Source organism: Tachypleus tridentatus, chromosome 12, assembly GCF_004210375.1.
Source record: "Tachypleus tridentatus isolate NWPU-2018 chromosome 12, ASM421037v1, whole genome shotgun sequence".
Classification (NCBI taxonomy): domain Eukaryota; kingdom Metazoa; phylum Arthropoda; class Merostomata; order Xiphosura; family Limulidae; genus Tachypleus; species Tachypleus tridentatus.
Window position 1 is genome coordinate 73,169,315 of NC_134836.1, and position 26,280 is coordinate 73,195,594.

At 32.1% G+C, this 26,280-nt stretch overlaps 1 protein-coding gene and 1 long non-coding RNA gene across 3 annotated transcripts; both read right to left on the reverse strand.

Annotated features, from left to right (window-relative positions):
• Nucleotides 1-324: 324 nt before the first annotated feature.
• On the reverse strand, nt 325-25,517 carry LOC143233592 (proteasomal ubiquitin receptor ADRM1-like). 2 transcript variants are annotated; one of them, XM_076469967.1, is made up of 10 exons: nt 25,126-25,511; nt 20,983-21,099; nt 19,289-19,505; nt 14,543-14,648; nt 11,297-11,410; nt 11,199-11,251; nt 6,649-6,687; nt 6,070-6,233; nt 2,160-2,262; nt 325-1,061 (listed from the first exon to the last, which is right to left on the reverse strand). In XM_076469967.1, exons 1-10 carry the CDS (start codon nt 25,327-25,329, stop codon nt 928-930), a joined length of 1,251 nt encoding a protein of 416 aa, XP_076326082.1. In that variant the 5' UTR covers nt 25,330-25,511; the 3' UTR covers nt 325-927. The 2 variants fall into 2 exon arrangements, with proteins under 2 accessions (XP_076326082.1, XP_076326081.1); XM_076469966.1 differs by having other exon boundaries at nt 11,199-11,410; nt 25,126-25,517.
• LOC143233593 (uncharacterized) lies at nt 7,181-7,983 on the reverse strand. Its single transcript, XR_013018240.1, has 2 exons — nt 7,843-7,983; nt 7,181-7,638 (listed from the first exon to the last, which is right to left on the reverse strand). It is a non-coding gene; the product is annotated as an uncharacterized LOC143233593 (long non-coding RNA).
• Nucleotides 25,518-26,280: the final 763 nt, after the last annotated feature.

Below are 26,280 nucleotides of genomic sequence, written 5' to 3' on the forward strand. Positions count from 1 at the left end.
TACCTTGGTCTAAATAATAAATTTGAATACAAGGAACTATTATACATTAATTTGACATAAGCCTTCTCCTGATCTGTTTGTTGAATATAATTAGAATGTGAAAAGTTATAGTAATGGTGCTGTTAACACTGTATGTGTGGACAAAGTTGATTTAAATTCTGCATCATATTTACTAGTCCCATTTAAAGAAATATTGTGTAAAAAATAATACTGACAAAAATCAGGGCAACAAGGGACACTGAGACAGTCCTATTTGTTCAAAGTTCAGACAAACAATTTCTTGCATTTGAACTACTTGAGAAATAAAAACACTGGAAAACAGACTTTAAAGATTCAAAGTTTAATCTGCACCAAATTTTTATAACGTTCATCACTCACAAGCACATATTCAAAGTATTTATTTAAACTGAAATGAAACAAAGTTAATATATCAAGCTGTAGTAATTAGTGCTTGAAACACTAATATCGTAAGCTGAAGTGTTTTTGGTTGTCTTACATTTGTAGCATTAACATTAGAGATTCTATATCTGTAGCAACATTCACAGTATCTATTCATATATAAAAACAAAAGCTGTTTTGCAAGCTTTGAAGAACATGGGAGGAAAACAACTACAAGCCTAAAAATACTACTGTGGGTATTAATACTAGAAGACAAAACGTTTCCGTTCTCAGCAAATTTACTGGAATATTTACTCATAACGAGTCATCTACTCATCAATTGTATTTAAATTCATTTGAATCTAACAAATTCAATGATTTAAACAAAGACTTTTCTTATTTTACTTTGTGAGGGACACAAACAAATTCTCAACATCAGTGTAACCTTGACAAACATTTTTATAAAAGCTGAAAAATCAAAATGAAAATGGAATTTTTAATTGCTAAAGTTTGAAGTAATAAGCATTTCTGACGTTAGCCATGCTTATTTCAATCCAAGCTCATTTCTTCATCGGGATCCTTGTCTTTATCCTTATTAGAAACGTTCCCGTCTGTTCCTTTCCCTCCTGAACTTCCTTTACCACCTTGGGCATTTTGCAATGCTCGTACAAAAGCTTCCATGTCTATCAGAAAACATTAAATTACATTGACTTGAAGAACAGGGTAATAAAACCAAACACATTGTGTTTCCCCATGTTAGATATATTGTAATTTGATACTTAAAGTTCTTTGAAAGCAAAAATACATTCAGATAATAAACTGTATTAGTTTTGTATATAGCTACTTGTGGCTCAAACTGTGAACAAGTTGTTGGAAGGCAAAAGTATTAACCTGTGTTGTGAATAAGTTTTTAAAAAATGAAATTAAAAAAAGAAAGATTAATTGAAAATAATTCACAGTTAGAAATGAAAACACTGGGTTTTATGTCTAGTCTCTTTACCAAAAACCAGTTATCGCATGAGACTTCGCTACTCCCCAACTGAACCAGTAAACACTGGGTTTTATGTCTAGTCTCTTTACCAAAAACCAGTTATCGCATGAGACTTCGCTACTCCCCAACTGAACCAGTAAACACTGGGTTTTATGTCTAGTCTCTTTACCAAAAACCAGTTATCGCACGAGACTTCGCTACTCCCCAACTGAACCAATAAACACTGGGTTTTATGTCTAGTCTCTTTACCAAAAACCAGTTATCGCATGAGACTTTGATACTCCCCAACTGAACCAGTAAACACTGGGTTTTATGTCTAGTCTCTTTACCAAAAACCAGTTATCGCACGAGACTTCGCCACTCCCCAACTGAACCAGTAAACACTGGGTTTTATGTCTAGTCTCTTTACCAAAAACCAGTTATCGCACGAGACTTCGCCACTCCCCAACTGAACCAGTAAACACTGGGTTTTATGTCTAGTCTCTTTACCAAAAACCAGTTATCGCACGAGACTTCGCCACTCCCCAACTGAACCAGTAAACACTGGGTTTTATGTCTAGTCTCTTTATCAAAAACCAGTTATCGCATGAGACTCCGCCACTCCCCAACTGAACCAGTAAACACTGGGTTTTATGTCTAGTCTCTTTACCAAAAACCAGTTATCGCATGAGACTTTGCCACTCCCCAACTGAACCAGTCATAAGACAATTCAGTGTTCTCTAACTGTTTCTACATTACTTCACATCAATCTCTACTAGCTAGTTGTAGAAACACTCTGTACAGATCTTACCTCCAGAAGTGGCTGCACTGACAACATCCGAGGTCATACCAAACTGCTGCATCAGAGGACCTAGTTGTCCAGACTGTAAAGCAGCACTAAATATTCCCAGAGCCTGAAAATTAAGAGAAACATCTTGTGTCATATCTTTATAATGTTAACCATGAAAACAGAAAATAAAGGAATATTAAATGAGTATCAAAAAATAATAAACAGCTTTTTAACAAACAATTAACTTTTACATTTTCAAACATTGGTAAGAGCAGCTGGTTGAGGTTAACATCAGTGCATGTGCACATAACTTCAATATTAGATTTTAAACTGCCTAGTGCCTGGATGTGAGAAATGAGTACTCTATCAAAATGCTAAAGAGCCCCTGACAGTGGGTTAGTGCAGAAGAACCAGCTACACCACAGCCAAAAGCAAATCTGCACCCTGGGAAGGTTTTGCTCAGTGTTTGGTGGGATAAAGGTGGTATAATACACTTTGAGTTGTTACAACCAAATCAGACAATCACTGCTGAGAGATATTCAACAATTGAATCAACTGAACAATGCACAAAAAAAGACTTGCTTTGGTGAATTGGAAAGGAGTTGTTTTCTAACATGACAATACATGTCCTCACATTGCTAGGATCACTTCCAGAAAAATTGAATAGCTTGGTTGGGAGAAACTTCCTCATTCACCTTGTTCTCCTGATTTTGCTCCTTCAAATTACCATCTTTTCAGAAGCTTGCAACATCATTTGAATGAAAAACAATTTACTTTTATGGATGAGTTACAAAATAGCTTTTGTAACTTTTTCATCTCAAAACCACCTGATTTTCATAATTCTGGTACTGAAAATCTTTTGAGACGTTAGCAGACTGTTACTGAAAGTGATGGAAAATACGTAACTGATTAAAGTTGTTATTTTTCCTCCTTTTAAATCTTAGTGTTACAAACGACATTACTTGAGATGATTTGATACAATCTTTCAGGACTTCCCGAGATTCTCAATTATGAAATAAATGATTATTCTTATGCTGATAACTTAAAATTTCTAACTTTTTGAAATCATTGAGCATAGGGTTCAAGATCTCGACTGAAAAACCAAAAGGAATTATATTAATTTATAGTCGTCCATCTGTATTTATGACACACACACGTGGAATTGGAAATAATGAAAATGAGTAAAAAAAAGGTACTTCACTCTTCTATTAACTTACAGTTTACAAACTGATTACTTGTCAACCAACTAATCAGAAAGCATCACACACGAACAAAACCTATAAAATCATTGGCTGTCCCACTGAACCTGTATTAGTTTTTTTAACTAATAAAATAGTTGCACCAAAATAAGAACTGACCACTGGGGGTGATAAGATAACTTATCCCCTGAAGTTGGGATTCCAGTCCCCATAATGGTCAAATAATCTGTGCGAAACAGAAACTTGAATCGTGGGTGTCGTGTAAAATACTCAGTGAAAGAACAGAGTTAAACTAAGAAATGTAAACCAAAGAATTATCAATAGAATAAATGACATCTATTTCATTCAACAATGTAGAAAGGTACAACTAACCCCTAACTTTGTAAAAGTAAAACTATCAAAAAAATTTAATAAATACACAAAGATTATCCAAAATTTACAGAAAAAACTACTTAAAGCCATGTTGAACATGAAATACAAAGAACTCCATGACTTACAGAAACAAAAAATGAACCAAGACCATCAACTGGCATGCTGCATTAAACCAGAGATTTGCGGACTTATACAACGAAACATAAACCAAATCAACACTAGGAATGACAGGAACAAACAGATCTACCACAACAAAAATTAGAAAAACTAAGATGCAAACAACAGAAAAGACATCAAAACGACAAACCAATAACTAACCTCATAATTAACAGATCCGACTGACAATTAAACTCAGACGAGATACATCTACTTAACAAAGGACTCAACTTCGCAGTAGCACCTAAGAACATTCCAATCTTAGAAATCAAAACATGTTTAGAAGATCTAGCCAGGAGACTTGTGATACTTTCTACAGAAAACAAAAACAAGAAAACAACCAACAGAAAGAAGACAACTTAGACAATTTTATTGACATCCAACAGCCAAACTTCCCAGGGAAAATCAAAAATTTATATTTTCCAGAAACACCTAAAAACAACATCTTAAACGATTTTTTCAAAGATTTTTCTCACTAAACCATCAACATAATTTCACAAAACACAAAGCTAAAAAACAATCTTACAAAAAGAGACATTAATTCCATTAAAAGCCTAAAACAAGACAAAAACATAAAAATTCTAAAAGCAGATAAAGGTAACGCTATAGTCATAATGAACACGAATTGAATACATCCAAAAAATGAATTTGATTTTTTTTACCACAACAAACAGCTTGTTTGTTTTTAGACTTGGTTGAATTATGCATTCAATGAGCATACCAGTAATGCATGGTAATTATCTATTACCCAGCAGTAGTAGTGTATTGGTAATAATAGCTTCCAGGGTTGAAATACTGAGTTACAAGCATGTAAAAAGTCAAAGATTTTGCTGATAAAGGATATTTCAACGAGATTTGTTCCAAGACTCCATCTCACCCACTAGTGTTAGTAATCTATACAAAATTAATAGCAACCCTACTACCAACAGGTACAGACAGATTATGATCCATAAAGCTATTCTCTATGAACATGACTTGCTTGGCAGGGATTAATCATCTTGTAAAACAGGTAATGGAACACTTACAACTATGGATAATTCATCACAAAAACTCAATATTGACATTTTTAGACTGAATAAAATTACACAAAATCTGAGAAGTTCTGAAAGTGACCAAAGAACTTGGTTTATTTGTGAACAATAATAATAAAACACATGGAACAATATTCCACAACCATACATTAATATAAACTATGTTAGCATGAAAACAAAATATTACAGCATTGTGTAACTTGGTTTTGTTGTTTCTATTGCCAACAAAATTACCATCTAATTAGTTTTACCTGTGGTTTATGATTCCTTTATGTATATTACTAGTTTGTTTTCATAATTACTTCCATTACTGTACATATGTGTATACATTTTTTTCCCCAAATTTAGCTCTACCTTAAATTTGATTGGGAAAAAATGATTTTCTGATATAATTCACTTCAATTATCTATTAGTTCTTTTTCAGTATCAATGTTTTCTACGTAAATTAACATTCTGCAATTTCTTCATGTAGAAAACGTGAGCATTCAAAACTATCTATGAAACAAGTACAGGTAGTTGTCAATTTACATAACAGTCACGTTCCAGAAATTTGTACACAAATCAAATGCTATTTCCTGTAGAGTATACATGATGCATCCAATCCCACTGGGAATGCCATTAGTTAACCCTTAATATACTGCAGGAGTGCCACCTATGCACATGTAGTCAACATAATATAGCTACAGAAAACATCAACTCCAGTGTGAAGCATGAGAAGTTGATTGTAATGACTTTGTTGTATGAACAGACCCCACGACCATCTTGCTACTGCACAGGTGACCGTAATGTTATTGTCATTGTAACATCACTTCAAATATTGTGCACCATGTTTTCGCAAGTGTTATCGTAATAACTCGTCTGCATCAGCTAAACATTCAAGCACATGGTGAGTAAATGCTTCTATTTGTACTGCTACAATACACAAATCGCCCGAAAATCATGTTAATCAGAATTTGCAAGCACATAAATTGAGAAATGGAGTTATTACATTGATTGTGTTAATTAAAAACACAAACAAGTTCACGTAAATTGAGAACTACCTCTGTTCATCTTTTTTAACTCTCCCAATAACTTCTGACACACATCATAGACAGCTCACCATTTCTTAATACAGAGTAGCTGTAAGTGTAGAAATGTTAAATATTAATAAATACGTACAACTATGATTCATACCTGCTGAAACTGTGGTGACTGAACTGTCATTCTCAGATGATCTCGAATAGAAGAGGATCCAGTATCACCAGAGGGCGGTAGAAGCTCACACACTCTATCCATAAACTCCTGGTTCGAGAGTAATGGATGCAGAGCTTCAGCAGTAAGAGCAGAAGACAGATCCACTAGAAGGGGAAAAACAATCGTTAACTGGTGAAACTTTTAGGTAAAGCTATTACCCACAGATGAAATGCAATATAAATATAAAACTGAATCATTTGCTTTAATAAATTGCAAAGAAAAAAATTTGCTTTTTAAGTAATATGAGCTATTGTTTTTTTTAACTATTACTCACCCAGTGAACTGTTAAGAATTTGAAACTTTCTAACTTGGAAAAAACATGAAAAATCTGATATTTTACACCTAGGTTGGAATGATATTTTTTTACATCTTCAAAAATCCTTTGCAGTGATAACCAAAAGCAATAATCTAAATCCATATTATAAATCTGATGTCTATATAAGAAAGTAATGCCATCTTTGATTATCAAAAAGCAACTTTATGAATGGGATAATAAACAACAAATTTTTGGTGTCCTACCTGCAGTCCCAGAAGCACCTCCTTCACCAGATGTTGGTACTGAAAATAAACATCAGTAATTAATGTAGATTGGTACCAATTCAGAGGTTTAACTTGAACAGTAGAAATTCAATATATCTTCTAAATGTGAACAAGTTTTACCAGGTAAATTTCAAACTAATAACTATTTTTATAGAGGAAGTCCACAATACCCACATTCTACTTTAGCTCTTAACAGCTAATATTTTAATGATATAATCATAAAACATCAAGTCTTATTAGTAGCATAGCATGTGTTACATCAGTGCCAAGTAAGCAATGATAAATTATCAGTATATAAACAACTAAAGCAAAAAAAACACTATGTAACACAAATTTTGTTCCTGGATAGTATGTGTTATTTGTTTATTGCTTATGTTGTAAAAGTACAGAAAATGACCATTATTTCCTTCAAACTTTGCTTTTGCCACTTGGATAATGAAATTTAAAAAGTAATCTATTTTCTACGTAAAAACAGGCAAATTTGCACATTTTCATTTATACAAAAGTTATACAAAAATGAACAGAAATGTATAAAAGTGAGTAGTTTTTCGAGATTTACAACTGTAATGTAAATCACTTTCATATATCAGCCCCCACACATAGTCTTGGCATTCGACTTCGTTAGACCAAGATCTCTGATCAAGTCACTGAGGTCTCATTGGTTGAAGTAGTATGGGTTTCTCTCACCAGCTGCACCTCTGAAATTGTCATCTGGATCTTCAACATCTACTTTCTCTTCTGAGGATGGGTGCTTTCTTTCTGGCAGAGTGGGTACAGGGAGCTCAAGGCAGTGTGGCACTGGGGCGATGGATGATGGAAGGTCCAGATAGATGAAAGAAGCATTCTTGCCAGCTTGATGTTTGGAAGGATCCACCATGCAGAAGTAAAAATTGCTTGAGTGGTCAGTGAGTTCACACCAAATTCTTGGAATAGTGAACTTCATGGCTCTCTTTTTCCCTCTGTACCATCCTGTAAAAGAGCAAAATAAAACTGTTATTATGAAGATTAAATTTATTTCATCCACAACTAATGTGTAAGAGGTTCATGCAAAATATTTTGTGATATTTTTCTATACTATTGGAAATTAAAAAAAAAAATTTAAATTTTAAAAGGTCTAAAATTTACATAATATAAAATCTTACTATTCAAGCAAGCAAAAACTGTCCGTCTTACCTTCTAGTTTTGTTTTGTTTTTTGCAGTGCTCACAGGTAAAATGAGGTTCCCAGGGTTTGTCTTGATCCCCGACAGGTATGCCGAAATAGGTCTTGTAGGCTTAAGACATTTTAGCAGATGCTGTCACATAGTACTTTTTCACTCGTCTTGATAAATTGGCCACACACATAGCAGAATGCGTCTGGCGAATGCTTACAGCTTCTTGATGCCATCTCTGATAAAATCAGATAGGTCTATGTGTTCACTTAGGCAGCTAGAACTAAACTGAAGTGGTGAGCCCCTGTGTATATATATACTATGGAAAGTTCTAGAAAACTCTTGTAAGTTCTAGAAAATTCTTGTAAGTTCAAGAAAATTCTCTATCAGCTACTCAGCACTGAATCTACCTGGAATGTTTTGGAAAATGAGTAAATTTGAAAATTTCATTACCCAAGTCACAAAAGCAAAGTTTGAACAGAAAAATAGGTTTTTTCTATTTTACTTTAGGTATATGAAATTGAGAAATAACAAGCAAAAAGTAAAAATTTTGTTACATAGTGTAATCAATGAGCCAAATCAAGCATATGTTAGTACATTATTAATTATATAAAATACTATTGTTTAATATAAATATACTTACATGCAATGTAATGTTACATTACACTTTTCTTTGTACCACATTCAGGTCACTTCTAAACAAAGTTTCAAACCAAAGTTCCATCTGAAATGTAATTGTCCCCTGGTGGTGGTGATGCTCAAATAACTTTTAAAAACTTATCTATCACAGTGAGGTCTTATCATTAGCTAATAAAATCACACGTTAACCAACTGAAATTGTAGCAGTAACTAATAGTGGGCCTCCTTAAGAAACGTTTATAACATTCACTTTTAACTTTCACATAATATGTAACTAAATAAAGTCAACGTGGTTCACTACATGTTAGATTTCCAAAGTTTCCTAATTAAGAAATCTATTGTTTTAGTGAATGAAATATAAAGAAGTCAGAAAATTTTATTAACTGAGGAACATAGCAGGATGCATTGAAAATCCTGGTAGTGTACAATGGACTTGTTTGTTGACTACAATGGCTACTAAGTGTTCCATCAGAACTCATATTATGTCACAAAAGTAGGAAAAACTGCAGGATTTCTCATCTATCAAGGCTAATCCACATAATCAAATCCCCCTTTAATATAGAATAATCATGGGATTGTTACATTTTATGAATGGGCAACAGTGTTAAAAATAATAATGCCAGTGTTGTACTGCTTTGAAGAATCAATGTTCATTGTTACTAGGCTATTTTAGACAACACTGAAGGTCATCACTTAGCTTTAACATGATGAAAACACTAATTATATAAAAAGCAAATGTAACCAACTTTCATAATCATGGATTATCATAGTACAGCATTTCTCAATCATTAAAAGAGTAGAGATCAACTTCTTGTCTCCCCAACATGTTATAGACCAATAAGATGCAGGCTCAAAGAAACAACAAATATTCAGTCAATTTGGTTGTTTTTGTTAAATCCCACAGTTGTGTTTGTTACGATTTCACACAAAGCTACACAATGGCTATCTGTACTAGCCATCCCTAACTTAGCAGTGACAGACTGGAAGGAAAACAATTAGTGAAACCCACCCATCACTAATTCTTGTGCTACTTTTTTTTTTATCACTGATTAATAGGATTGACCATCACATAACACCCTTAAGGCTAAAGTGGCAAGCATGTTCAGAGACTGGGATGTGAACTTGCAACCCTCAGATTGCAAATCGAGCAGCCTAACCAGTAGGCAGGCCAAGGGCTATTTGCTGTGTTCAGCACAAAAAATCAAAACCCTGATTTTATTGCAAGTCCACAAGCTTACTGCTATCCCACCAAGGAATAAAGAACAGAAAGCAGAAGAGAATACACTAAAGCTTTGTTGCATATATTCAAGATGGGCAGTTTGCTTGTTTTATTTTACAGAAAAGCCACATTGGACTACATGCTGTACTCACTGCAGGGAATAGTACCCTGAATTTTAGCACTAAGTCCACCAACTTACCCCTGTACTATTGGGCATTAAAATCCCATGGACTGGCAAGGTGGTTGTGATGGATCGGCACAGATTATGACACAGATGATTGAGAAACACTTCTCTAGACTATACTAAGAGTGATAATTTAGTTTGAACATGTATCAAACAGTAAACCATTTTCATAACATTGTATATAATGAGATAGATTGCACAAATATCATTTTTATTCAGTTTCTTTTTGTTTAATTTTGTGCAAAGCTACACGAGGGCTATTTGCACTAGCCATCCCTAATTTAGCAGGGTAAGACTAAAGAGAAGGCAGCTAGCTAGCCATCAACATCTACTGCCAACTCTTGGGCTACTCTTTTACCAATGAATAGTGGGATTGACCATCACATTATAACACCTCCAATAGCTAAAAGGGGCAAGCATGTTCAGTGTGACAACATTCATTTTATTCAGAGAAGCAATAATAATAATAAGGAAATACCTATTTCCAACATTTGTGAAAATCAAATTATGTTGTTAAATTCATTACCTACTTAGCTTACTAAACACTGATAGTTTGTTGAACCAATAATAATTTTTATGAAAGAGGTGGACTTTACCCATCTGAAGAACATCAATTAATTCAATGTATAAAGAATGTTGTCCATCAGGTCCACCACTTTTGTATTCAACCATTCACAGGATGAATTGTAATACCAGTTAGGTGGTGGAATGGGTAATACAGGTCTTCCTTCCATTCCCACAAACTTAGAATACTTTTTATTGCTACTTTATGACTTTTTTTAACCATTAGCATTACAGGTGATGCCATCCATTGGTCCATATGCACATTTGACAATATTAAATGTGTCATTGCATTGTATACATATTTTGGACTGTAACTAATTTGTGACTCTGGTTTGAAAAGGCACATCTTAGGGAGCAGTGAAGTATTTTGGTGTAAAGACTGGAAGTAAGTACACTGAGTTATAGCTGACAGAAAGGAAGATAGAATAAAGAAAACTGGACTTGTCACTGCATAGGCATTGCTACTTCATTGTCTGATGATGAATCATTTCGGTTTCAATTTCCATTTTAGCTATGCATTACTGCCAGCTACTGAAAGACACTGTTAATAAGAATTCAAAAATAAGAACATTAAAATGTTTCTTTTCAGATTAACTTTCAAGTAGACAAATTGAAAATTCATTACAATTGATCTAACATCATTAAATATGAAAAATGTTCAGTAATCAACAACTTCATCCTTGGAGACTTACCCTTAAATAATGATTTTAATGAGATATATGGAGTTCAAGTTTTTCAATTTTTGTCTCTCCCTCTCTCAACTTAAAGCTTACCATTAAGACTAGACAGAATACTCTGTAAGTCTTGAAGCTGGATCTGAGATGACTGTTGTTGTTGTTGTTGCTGCTGCTGCTGTTGTTGTTGTTGTTGTTGTTGTTGGGTTGCAGTACTTGGAGGAGTGCCACTTTCAGCAGTTGTTGTGGTAGCAGCTGGAGTGGATGGAGTTGGAGCAGTTGTTCTTTCTGAAGATGGAGTTTGAGTTGACCTAAATAATGAGTTAAATTAAGTGAAACTATAGAAGGAGAAAACTCAAACAATACTTAACAAATAAATACAGAAATAATATTCATATGAGGAAAGAACAATTATTTAGAAGAAAGAAAGACACTAATAAGGCAGACAGTTCAAGAAAAAAGTTTGGAATGATTTTTTCACGTTACAGGAAACAAAACACAATAAGTACAATGACTTTTATCATATAATTAAAGCATTTTTCCTGTAATATTTTTATGACAATGGCTATTCCTTAAAGTTAAACTAATTCTTAAACCAGAATAAATACCATAACACACTGCTTACAATGTCATCAACTCAGCTTGTAGGCATCAGACACACCTCTAGATCATGCCTATGTTAATACATTTCTGATGTATCAAGGTCATCCTTTAAGTAATGCCCAATTTTTGGTTCAGAAAAAGAGAAAGGGCATCAAATGCTTTTAATGTTATTTAATCAATAATGTATGTTCCATTATTACTAATTATTTCCTGCCAACAATTCACAAGCTTCTATAAAATTCTTGGGGTTTGGAGGAAAAGAATGTAGAGAGGGTAGTTTTGACACCTTCATGTGTTCCAAGCTCTTTTCCATCAAGATAGTCCTGCAAACTTCAGAATAGATGATAATCAGATGGGGCAAGATCTGGAAAATAAGGAGGATGTGAAAGTTTTCCCTAGTCTGGCTCTTCAATCTTTGCAGATGTGATCCTTGCTGTATGGGGCCATGCATTATCCTTGTATAACACAACACCTTTACAACTGATCAAAGCAGGCCTCTTTTCCTTCAGTGCAGCATTCAAGTGCTCTAAGTGTTGACAATAGAAGTCCGATGTAATTGTTACATTAAGTGGCAGCAACTCAAGGTGGATCACACCAACAATATTCCACCAAATGCTTAACAAGACTTTACTAAGATGGAGGTCCATCTTGGGCTGTGTTTTAGCCAGTTTACCTGCTTAACATTTTTATAATATATCCATTTTTCATCTCCAGTCATTAACCTATCCAAAAAAGGTGTATTATGTTCACAAAAGTGCAGAGAAGTGCAAAAGTCCACTCTTGTTCTCAGGTTGGCTTTTGTCAAATCATGATGGACCAATTATCCAAGTTTTGACACCTTTCCAAGCTGTTGCAGATGACAGTGAACTGTTCAATGGGTTGAATTAAGCTTCTGTGCTTGTTCTTCAACTGTTCCAGCACAATCTTCATCAAGTTCTGCCAGCAGCAAGTTATCATTAAACTCAACAGGGCGACCTGAACGTGGCGTATCACTTAAACTGTAACCACCTGATCTGAACTTCTGATACAACCTTCGACATTTACTTTCATTGAGAGACTCTGCATCATAAACAAATTGAATGTGCAGTTACTGCTGCACTATTGCCTTTTGTAAATGTATAAAGCATTATAAGCTTAATGTGCTCCTAAGACACATCCATCTTCATAAGGGTTTAATTGATTAATGGTCTGAAAAAGTAGAGTTGGGTTAATTTTTTATTTTTCTGAACATTTTTATACATGTCCTACTACACATTTTAGTCATTAAAGCATTCTTTCGAGAGAAATGACGACTCACTATCTGTATTAAATTTTCAGACATTACTTATGGGATTACATGATGTTATATCAGCTTATTTGAAAAACTTATGACAATTGTTTTTTAACACTTTAGGATCTTATAATAACAAACCTAACATATAAATATGGCAATTTGTACTCGCAAAACGAGGAGTACAGTATGATAATTTACCTTGACATCTTATTAAGCACTCACATGAGGGCATTTTCAAAATTAATACAGTGTGTCCCAAAAAAATGCATACATGCTTTGAATGATTATAACTCAAACTTTATTTTTTAAAAGATGCAACTGATTTGAAGTAATGGCAGAAGCAAGACTATGTTTTGAGAAAAGGAAATATCTTAAAGTGTTACTGGAAGTGTGAGAACGTAGCTAAAGTGCAAGGACGGTTTAGAAGGGAGTTTCAAACAGATCCACCAATGCAACTCACCATTACTCACATCAGAGATAAGTTTAAAACAAATAGAAGTGGTCAAGACATCCATAAAGGGCGTTCTGCAAGACTGCAGTCATCCACCAGTCCCGTACAAGAAGCAGAGCTGTTGGAAAGTCTCCTCCAATCTCCAAGAAAATCTGTTTGGCAAACAGCCCGTGAGAGAGGAATCCCAAAATCAAGTGTTTACTGCATATTGAAGTGCGTTCATTGGAAAAGTTTTATTCCAGCATTAGTCCATGCCCTCAATGAAGATGATCCTGACTGAAGAGTTGAATTTTGTGTATGGTACCTGGCAAAATCTGCAGAGGATGCACAGTTTTCAAACAAGGTTTCCCCCACATTCACTAGACCTCACACCTCTGGACTTTTTTTTTTTTATGTGAATATGTCAAAGATAAGATTTATAGCACAAAATCTGCAATAATCAATGAGCTGAGACCAGCAATTGAAAGAGAATGCAACCAAATACTAAATGAAATGATTCGTGAAGTTTACAATTCCATTTGTCCCTATTATCAGCAGTGCCTGGATCAGAATGGTCATCAGTTCGAACACTTGCGATAACTCAAAAAATTCTATGCTTGTCTTCTTAAACTTGAATTATAAAACCTAGATATATCTTAATAATGTGTTTATAATCATTCAAAGTGTGTATACATTTTGTTGGGACACCCTGTACATTTTTACTTCTAACTTCATCAATTATATTAGTATTTCTCAACCACAGGTTCATGGAATATTGCCAGTCCATGTGATTCCACAAAAATAAAGAAATAAAAAACTGACAGAATATTCACCTATAAATTGTAATGATTTTTTTCCCTAGACAAAGTAAAATTATCTAATATAACCTAAAAATAAATATTACAGAAAAATGTTTACATTGTTTCTCACTATAGCCACCTGAAAACAGTAGCTGCATGCAACACTGTAGTTTCATTACATTTTATTTCTGCACACATGTAGGTCTTTACTTTCACATAAACTTCAACTCCATTCTCTCCAAGCCACAATTAACATTTAAAAATTTTATGTTCTACAAGAGAAAAACTATATAGACTGTATTTTATAATTCCTTCAGAGAATCTTTTTTTTGCTTACGGTGAAGATGATGGAAGTGTAGTCGTAGTGGACTGGCTACTTGATGGACGACTCACCCCTAGAAGGTTACTTAAGTTGGCCACTCCAGAAACACCACCCACACCTCCTGTTAATCATGAATATTATAAAAATAAACTATGAGTATAAGCATGCTGTTATTACAATACAGTTTTCACAACGTGTAATGACAAACATATGATAAGAAAAGGTGTCAAATCAGCATTGTGCCAATTCAAAATAATACAATATTGGCTCACTTTCCATAGGAATATTATGCAAAACAATGGAAAATGTTTTATTTGAAATAATCTTATTTTTGTCTACTTTTAACAAGTCAAATGTCATGCCCTGTAATCATCTCACTAACTTTGAAGGTGAACCTAAAGTTTCTATCTATATACTTCAGTAAATAGATGTAGTTCATTACCAATTCATTTCTTCAAATGTATTTCTAATGACAAAACCAACAGAAATGTCATTACTTGAAACATTTATGAGATGTTTTACAATCTTCAGTGAGCTAGAAACACAAAAACACACAATGGTCATTAAACTAAAACTTATACAATGTGTACTGACAGTAAACAGGAGAAAATTTATGTAACAAATGAAATCAGTCAATTTAAATAAAATTTAAACCAAATAAGAAATGTAGTGCATGAGGTGCAAGAAGATGTAGGTTTGTTAACTAGATGAAAACTAGTACCAACACAGTACAGAAACAGGACATCCAATCTCTCTCTTTGTTGATCTTTAAAACCCTCTCAACAGCTAAACATGAAATTGAACTTCTGATAAAAGATGGTTTGCACAAGAATGTTTCTTCTGTCCATAAATAAAGCACTTTCACTTAAATCTATTTACATATGACTGATTTCATTTGTATCACATATTAATTTTCTCTTTTTTTCACTTAAAATTTACTTTTGTTTATTACTAACATCACATTTTTGGTGTAATAACTACTGTGTATTTTTGAACTTCTAACTTACTGAAAATTGAATTCTTAAGTTTCCAAAACATCTAATCAATGCTTCACATAATTAGATTCACATTGTTATTTGTTGAAAATTATTAACCGAATTGTCAGAAATAAGCATACATAACTGATGTTGACCTGTGCCTAATATTAACAGCATTAGTCACTATTACATTTAATAGTTTTCTGACTCAAAATCAATGGCAGGTGCAGCAGTATTAATTACATTTTCAGCTTTCTACATTTTAATGTTCGATACTTTAGGATTAAAAATAAAACTGCACTGTTGTACCTGAAAAATTATAAATTAAAGGAAGTTCAAAACTGTTTTTAACAAAACAAGCTGAAATAAGAGATTATTCAAAAGTAAAAATAGATTATTTGTTCACCTTAGATGATTAATGAGCTCAAAGATTAAACTCTACTTGTAGTCCAGTTCTAGTCCAGGAAAAATATCAACATCCCCAACAGTAGATTCCATTGGTAAAAATATGTAATAATGAACTAACATAATGTTGTTTTAACCTGAATCACATGAAAGAAGTAATATTTGTCAAAAACTGTAATCAGGTGAGATTTCATCATTTGTCACTAACCTACACCAATACAGTTTGTGAGAGAATTACACTTCTGCTACCAGCCACTGGGCTCAGATTTCTTAAATGTCAAACAACCAATGCGTTGTGGCTTTTTTTCTTGCTGCCTGACTTTAATTTGCAATTTTGCAAAATTGCAAAAAAAAGTGCAGGACATTTTTAGACTTTTCTGAACAATGGCAGACCTACTAAAATGGCCTATTCATATTAGAACCACTATAGTTTATTTTTCTAGGGCTAATAATGCAACTTGCAGTTTCAAATTTGGACACAAAATGTGTAACTGGTATGTTTAAAATGTGATTGTGATAGTATGATGACCTTTAACATTTTTGATTATTTTTCATTTGAATGTAAGCTAAACAAAACAATATCTGGACTATGAATTGTGTCACAAAATAGCTCTTTACTTTTTAAAGTCTAATTATGTTGAAACTACACTTGAAATACAGTTGCACATAAATGATTAAGTCAAAAATTAAAAATTACCAACATATAAAAAAGTCAAACTTTGCAATCCTGTCTGCTCACTATCTAATAAAAAAGCATTATATTAGACATGAAGCCAAGTGTGCTTTACGAATAAGACAATTATGCAGTTCAAATACAACTTAAACAGGTTTGTAAAACCATTTCAAAATTTCTTTAGGATTCTTTTTTCATCCAATTTAGCTAATCATGTTTTTTTTTTCTTTTCACACATCAACCCTTTCTAAAATGGTTTGTAAAACCATTTCAAAATTTCTTTAGGATTCTTTTTTCATCCAATTTAGCTAATCATGTTTTTTTTTTCTTTTCACACATCAACCCTTTCGTAATGGGTCAGGGTTCAAAGGTCATGTCATCGCATTTGTTGACTTGCATTCAAAATTTTATTGAACTATTTCATAAATTTATGCTAATATGTTTAGAATCAAATTATAAATAATTCAAACTTTAATACTATATATGAGTTAACTTCTCAATTTAAAAGTAAATATTAAACAAACACAGATAAATATAGATTTTAGTGGGTCATGTGGTATGTTGAATGCAGCACTGTTTAAAATTAGATGTTTGTGATGTCAAAATACTAAATGCTAAGTCTATAGTTTTGTACAAATTAGGAAACAAAATTACTAATATTATCAAGCTAGAATATAAAACAAGAACCTCACATTTTTTATTTTGTTGAGGTACGGCTTATGTTCCGAATCAAACATGGTGGCCTCATTCAACTCTTTCCATTTTTGGAAACTGTTCCTCATGTACATTTACTTCAATATACGACATGCAAATAACCAATCAACAGCTTAGAATGTCCACCAAGGGGTTTCCTCAGTCATTTTAATCTTTGAAAATGCTACAACATTCTTTCAATCCAAGATTTTTAAAGAGGTGTTGTCTTCAGTCTGATTGAAGCTTCACATTTTTTAAAAACCTAAATAAATCTTAGTTACTAAGCTTAATAAATTATAGTGGAATTCTATGGTATCAGTGTAAGAATTTATGATATTTTGGTTATTCAAGAGTGGGGCCCGGCATGGCCGAACGCGTAAGGCGTGCGGCTCGTAATCCGAGGGTCACAGGTTCAAGCCAGCCTTAAACATGCTCGCCTCCCAGCCGTGGGGGTGTATAATGTGACGGTCAATCCCACTATTCGTTGGTAAAAGAGTAGCCCAAGAGTTGGCGGTGGGTGGTGATGACTAGCTGCCTTCCCTCTAGTCTTACACTGCTAAATTAGGGACGGCTAGCACAGATAGCCCTCGAGTAGCTTTGTGCGAAATTCCAAAACAAACAAACAATTATTCAAGAGTATATATAAAATATATATAAAAAAAATTGTTTGATATCCTCCACATTAAAAATTTTAACAGGCTTAGCAATATTTTTTCAGTAGCAGGAGAGTTCAAAGGTTGTGATGATAAGAACTGTTTGCTTCACTTCTTGATTTATAGTTCTATATTCTTCGAAAAACAAGTCTCATTTTATGTCTAAATAGTAATAACCTATATATATATATATATATATATATATATATATATAATTGAAATAATTGAAATGTGACTGAATATTACAAAATACTAGTACACTAAAACACAGCCACAACTAAAGATCAGTTTTATATTACTGGATATGTCACCTGAAAAGTGATTATTTCTTAATAACAATAAAAACAAACTTTCTTCATAACACTTAAACCTTTTGCATCGCTAATTAGTTAAAATTACTTGTTTATTTTGTTACTTATTAACTACCACCGTGTCGGTGCAAACTATGTAATGTTAAGTAGGCATGAATGGAAGGCCAACATAATAAAAACAATTATAGATATACATGTTCATATATATATATATATATTGTTATGAGACTAAAGCTACTTAGACTAAATATTTGTATTTTCTTATTATATGTAATCATAGCATGAATAAAGCATAATCTATACATTTCCTGATTTTTAGTGATGCTTACAAGGTTGGTTAAGTGACAAACCCCTCCCACACAGAGCAGAGAAAATATACAATAAAGTTTTACTGAAAACAAAGATTTGAAACACATTCAGGTTTTAGAGCTTGTATAAATAATATTTAAGATTTTTGGGACAAAGAATACTTTTTTAAATCATAACATGAAATCACTTTGCACTCAGACCAGCAGGAAATAGACTATTTTTACAAACAAATCTGTAGTGAAAGGATTTCATTAAAAATATGATTTTTTGTGTACAAAATACTTGTAATATTTACTAAAAGTTTACAAAATTTTGTGAAGATACACATACTGTATAAAAATTTATAGTTCAAATAATGTGTGCACAAATGTGTAGACGAACATGTTTATTCTTCCGAGTCGCCTGTGAAAGGGTTAACAGAACTGAAGTGATAATCAGCATAATGATGACAAACTTCACTTTACTACAAAACATTTCTAGTTCACATAAATTACAACTATTCTTCATGCAGCATTTTTCACATGTAAATTACAACTATTCATTTATCATGCAGTTTTTCACATACAAATTACAACTGTATACTTAGCATGCATCATTTTTCATACGTAAATTACAACTATTTATCATGCAGCATTTTTCACACAAATTACAACTATTTATTTAGCATGCAGTTTTCACAAATAAATTACAACTATTCTGCCTGCATGCAGTTTTTTCACACACAATTCTCTAACACTTACCAAGAAGCTGCATAAGCTGTTGCTGACTTATATTGTTAAGAAGATTGTGCAAGTCTCCATCTCCAAGATTGCTTAGTTCTGAATGGAGTCCTTGAGAAGAATTTGAGCCACCAATTCCTCCTCCAATCCCCGAGCGAGTGGAGCCTGGTGCCGGAGGATTATTGAGATATTCATTGACTTTGTTACAGTTTTCATCGTCTTTATCTGTCTTTGGTTCCTTTCAGAGTGAAAGAATAAACGTTATCTTCCAATGAATATGGTTTCTATAGTTAAATATAGTTTTATAAAATAAAAACAAATTGAGAATACAGAAATACAGAAAGAAATGCCTGAGCATGAAGCAAATTACTGGTTTTGAAGCACAATTTAATTTGTTCTGACTGGGATATAGCACTAAATTTCTTGTTCAAATGACCTCAGCTTGTCATTTTATCAGTACTTAGAGCTAGTCAAGTTGCTTAAATATGTTAGTGCATGGTTTTCAATAACTGCCAAGCCTGTGTTACATATTCATTGTTTACATGGATGGTTTTGGTGCAATACTCCAGTGCAATGTTTATTTCTCATCCAAATCTAAACTTAGTAAATACTTCAAGTGTATGTAGATTCATATAAATGTTTTATCATCAGAAACTGGATAGAATCTCACAAATAAATCAGTGCTGGTTTTTGAAACTAGACAATTTTTACCTGTCAAAATATTACATTTCAAGGCCTGAAAATGGGTAGAAACATTTATGAATTAGTGATGTACATTATGATTTTATATCAGTGAACGACTCATAAATCTAATAATATGGCTTTAACATGTTCATTGCCATGTGACCCAAAGGTGGGTCAAAACCAACTTATTTACAGACCAATGGGAAGCCACATATTAGAAGTGATTTCAATGAGCTAATTAAAAATAGTATAGTTACCCATATAATTAGACACCCTGGGTGTGTAAAAAAGAAGTGTGTGATTGGCACTAGGATAGGAATCAATAACAATACAGGTGAGTGTGATAAAAGCTGTTAACCATTTGCAAATTTCTATTTTTTTTTTATAACTTTCTCACCATGTAAAAGAAACCCATGAGCATACGTTAATAATATTTAGATGCTGACTAGAATGTAGAAACTTTTGTTATTTCTTATAGATGACAGAAATCAAATGTTCAACAGAGATATATGTGCTGGAAGTAAGTTAAGACAATTGCTTCAGAACTGTCTAAATGTACTTCATTCTTAAAACATGGAATGGGTTTAGTATGATTTGCTGTACAAGTATATATACAAGATGGATACCACTTTAATGAAACAAGCAAGTATGGTTAATGGACTTTTTATAATGAAATAAAAGAATCACTTGTATCCATTTTTTGGTTATTAATACAACTTTAATTCAACCTTTAAAATTTGTAGTTCACACAAAATGGAATTACACATTTTGATAAAAAGTTTAAGAAAAAATCACCTTTATACTCCAGATATATATAAATATTTATTTTAACCAATGAAGATACAACAAAAAAAACAATGGTTACAATAAAGTCCTTTTACGGTTATCAGAGGTAAAAAGGTCATTTTCTTCTAACATTGAAACACCACATTTCTTTTTTAATAATGCTTAAATATTTAAGTTTTTTTTCCTTATGTATTTATGACAGTAATACCTTTCAAAAATTTAGAAAATGAACAGTACACAGATACCTGCATCCAGTAGAAATATTTCCGACTAGAAGATTTAAACTTTAGAACAAAAACTCTGCCTGTAGTACACTGTTGAACTTTCCTGAATTCCACATCATCTGGGAAAATGATCAGATCCTAAAATAATTATTTAAAAACATACTTTAGAGGTAAAGATTCTGAACACTGGAAAGAAAACAAGAGTTATTAGAGATAATACTTAAGTGACCATATTTATCAAAATGTTATAATTTCAGTTTTATTTCAGAATAAAAAATGAATTAAAGTGTGGGTTACCTTTTTTTTTAAGAATCTTTATAAGAGATGGGGCAAAAATGTTTGTTGTTCCTGCTTCAAATTAACTTTAAAAAATATAAAATTAGACAAAGATGAAAGTATGTTATTTATTACAATCTCATTACAGCTAAACAAATTGAACACAAGAAGTTTCCATCACATTATTTCACTCAAAACAGACAAAAACAGTAAACTGCACCAGAACAATGTCTTCTGAGTTAAGAAAGAATATTTGAGAAAATTAAAACACTTCAGTACAAACTGAAAAGAAAAATTCCACAAAAATACAACTTATCCAAAAGTGAAACCAATTTCTGTAGAGCTCTGAAAGCCAATAAAATAGATGCTACATGTAATATGGAATACTTTGCAATGATAAATAACCATGCACAAAGGGGAAGAAACAATATTAAAGAAACCACAATCAACTACTCACCCCCTCCAACAACAATAGAAAAAACAACAACTCACCTAAAGGTAGTTTACATCTGTGCATCTATCAAAGAAATCTCATAGGAATCCAAATCTTTCCATTAATAGAACTGAACTGTTAGTTCTACTTGTTAATTTATTTACTGATGGTCCTAAATTAATTAGTGCAATTAGTCAATAAGTACAAATAAATGTTGGCACTTCATTCTCCCTGGCAATTGTATTTCATCTAATCACCAGTTCTTCTCTAAAGAAGGAACAAGTGACAAAGCAGATAGCCTTAGTATCTTTGAAATAACAAACAGAAGTTTGATGAAAAATGGAATCAAACCACAGAACCCTGTATAACAAGCATCTTTCCTTCCCTGAATCAAAGCTGAACATACTAAGTAACAAAACATTATGGTTAAAATTGGATAGAGCATAGACAATGTTATATAATTTTTTCCTTTTCAACAAGCATAGCAAAAATATTTCTATTACTTTAATAATAAAAAATATCAACAATTGGAAACTAAGACCATAGATAGAAATAATGAAATAAGATAACATTCACTCAAGGAAAGCTATCAAGATGGCTGCATTTCCACATAAACTGTTTTTATTTAATTCATACAATATGTGCACTTTCACTGATCATAACTAAAGGAATATATGTGGACCATATATTTCTGATTGGGAGAGCCATCTAAAAAAGATATTCCTTGGAAATGCAGTATTTTGATCTCTGAAAATGTTGATAAGGTACTTATTTTGTTTGACAATCAAAATAATTGTAATTCTGATTGATCAATTTGATTAGATCACACTAATTGGCCTAATTTATAGTTTTCACATTTAGTTTTCTAGCATCTTTTTATGCTTAACTAATTTGAAAGTATTTGTCTGAAATGTTATCCAAATATGCATCTTAAATAAGGAAGAACCAAAGTTTTAAAATGGTAACAGAAATAACCTCATTAGCTACATTGCCATGACTGGAAAAAATTTCCTTCATTCCTCTCACTGTATTCTAAAAATTAAGAATTTTTCTCATCCATTCTCTTTACCAATACAAAAACAACTTAAACTTACTAATTAACCTCTTTTGAGGCTATTTAACATTCAAAGAGAATGATCAATAGGTTTTATCACCTACAACACTACAGCAACTTTATCAAAAAACTTCAAGCAATTGGAAAATAAACCTTAAATATGTGCCAACTGTCCAAATACTTTGACTTCTAAGAATACATTCCAACATCTCCTTAACAGTAACAATGCATGTGAAACTAGGGGTCAAGTTTCTAAATCAGTCCCTATATATTAAAATATAGACTAAGGATTACCTTGGAAATCTCACCACCATTACAAATTCTACTTGTATTAAGTATAGTTTGAAAAAAACAACTACAGAGAATCCACTAAATATTTGCTAAATTTCTTACTGATTTTTAAAATAAATCTTGTTTTGACCCTAAAATAATTGATAAGTATGAGGATTTCTAAAACAGTTCCTTCACTGTTAATAATAATAAAGAAATTCAAGTAACTCTTTAACTTCAACTTATCAATACTGATTCTAAACTAACAACATATTCTAGCCAGCTACAACTGAAGTAGACATTTTCTAAAATCCTATTTTGAAATACTGCCATGAAAGAAACTAAGTTATTGGTCAACTCTTAAAAACCAAAAATTCCAAAACAAAATCCACTAATTGCATTATTTTATTAGAAAACACTAATGTATTATAATATTTTCTGTCATCAACTGTTAAAGTTTCTACCTCACAGCCTGTTTCTCAAGTAATTTGAAAATATTAACCAATTAGTTCTGTAATACTGCAAAAAAAGTTGATAAATGTTGACTGGTTAATACTGAAATTCTGAAACAAAATGTGATAGCTGTTATTGATTAATACTAGGATATTGCAGTAAAATCTGATTACTGTTGACTGGTTAATATTGGAATGCTGCAGCAAATGCTGATAAATGTTGGTTGGTTAATATTGGAATACTGTAGCAAATGGCTGATAAATGTTGGTTAGTTAATATCAGAATACTGCAGCAAATGGCTGATAAATGTTGGTTGGTTAATATCAGAATACTGCAGCAAATGGCTGATAAATGTTGGTTGGTTAATATCAGAATACTGCAGCAAATGGCTGATAAATGTTGGTTGGTTAATATCAGAATACTGCAGCAAATGGCTGATAAATGTTGGTTGGTTAATATTGGAATGCTGCAGAAAACTCTAATAAATGCAATTTTATTAATAGTAAAATATTGTATTGAAAGATGGTAAATGGTCTTATTAATGCTGGTTACTGCAGTAAATCTAAAATGACTGTTTAACGTATCAAAAGAAATTTATTTTGCAAGTATTATAAAAATAAATTTGTTGCAAAAATTAGGAAAATTAAAAAATAAAAAAGGTAAAAACTACAACATTTTAAGATGATGTTGATTGTGTTCTACCTTTTATTGGAGGAAATTTTAGATACAGCTGACATGGTTTCAGCCCAGAAAACAAAAATTTCCTTCTTTGATGAACTTCTATTTTATTCCTAAATAAATTAATGAATGGGCTAAAAATTAGAAGCAAATAGTTGTTGTGTCAATATTAAAAATGGTGCTTAAAATTTGCTCAAATCTTACAAGTTATCTTAATATCACTAATGGAAAAATTAAAATAAATATCAGGACAGCAAGTAAGCAAAAAAAAAGGAAATATATCTGAGTAATTAAATTTATTTTATTCTTCGGACCAAATATTTCTTTCTAGCATCGCAAGAACATTTTTCATAAACTACCAGAAATTTCTGGTTTTTCATTTTATTTGACTTTCTTGTCAATATTTTTAGTAATAATTTACCTATATAAGAAGGTAAGCTGTTCTGTAACCTTAACAAATTTTTTAAGTTCCCTATGTTCTTATAATTGACACAAATAATACTCTCTTCCAGTCTTCAGTCTTTGCATATCCAAGAAATTTACAAGTTTGTAGTACTAGTAAATACAAAAAATTTGTCACGGTGTATCAAAAAATATGAGATGCTGTCTATCTTAATCAACCATGTTATACAATGTTACTTACACTATACATTTTAATGCAACCAGCTTGAGACATGCTACGATATTTTGATAACAGTCAAATCAGATTACATCATATCTTCACACTGTATGGATTAGCATGGTACTGGTAGATTTAAAGCTTCAGACAACACAAAACCGATATAAACTATAACAGTTAATTTAGATTCAGGCTGAGTTTTGTCAACTTATATAACTTATTATCAAAGCTAAAACAAACAGAAGCAAGTTTACAACTTAAAAGCCAAAATGTTAAACTTAAAACGAAATAAAGTATATTAACATCAGTCCGAAAATATTTTTATTATAATAATAAATTAATATCACAACACAGTGATAAAAAAAAGTAAATAAAGCATACGTCTTCAACTGATCCAGAACTCCGATCTTTCCAGCAGAAATGCATTAAGGAATCGTCAGCCTGGTATACGTAAACAAGACCTTTTCTCTTGTCAGGGTGTACCATATTGCCCTTCATAGTCATTTTACCAGCCCTAAACTCTACAAGGTATTTGCTTTGTCCCTGGCTGGATCCACTGTTTCCAAATAAAAACGGTCTAGCCATATTTCAACAAAAATAATGGTTTTAGAAATCCTGAAAATAGAAACAGCAGCTTCGTGTATAATTTTATTATTCTTTATAATTTTCTTTGCTAAATCGTAAGCAATATAATTTCAGGATCTTGGTATATCCAACACCAGCTGCCAACTCAATATGCCACTTTTTACTTAACCGCTGCCGAGAGAATAAAATAATATGAATTTCATTGTAAATTTTATCCGTAAGTGTCGCACTGGTCGTTTTCATTTTACCTCCTAAAAAAAGTCATTGCAGGAAATTGTGAAATATTTTCTAGTTAACATATAAATAAAATTATTGTCGTGATAGTTATTGACTGAATAAATAAACACAGTTAATTGGAGGAAAAATAATAACAATAATTATAATTAATAAAAATAGTAGTGAATATTTTTTATTTCGATATACTAGATTAGCCATTAAAATAAATATTCACATAACTTTTTACTTGTGTTTAAGAATAATAAAAACAAATCCAAATATTTTTGTTAACCATTTGTCATGGTACCCTCCAATATATTGCGAAAATACGAAGTTCAGTGATCCAATTTCCCCTTCAACTTCACAAAGAATAATATAACACGTATTGTTTATTATCAATAAATTGAAATAAAAAATAAATATTCTCGTGCTAACTGTTATACAATCTACAAGACTTGGATTTTTTGCATAGAAAACATTTTCAAAGTTTATGTGCAGCATTCGATATTCCTAAATAAGCTAATTTTAAGTTTACCAAAACTTCAATGGTACGGTGTAAATCAGAGAAGTTGGAATATCTGTCATATTACCCTAGCTTTATAACAAATTACTGAAATGCAACACTTCTTTGGTCTCTCTCTGTGTGTTTTCTTATAGCAAAGCCACATCGGGATATTTGCTGAGTCCACCGTGTTTGTTCTGACTAGATAGGATAACTTTTTTACCTTGATACAG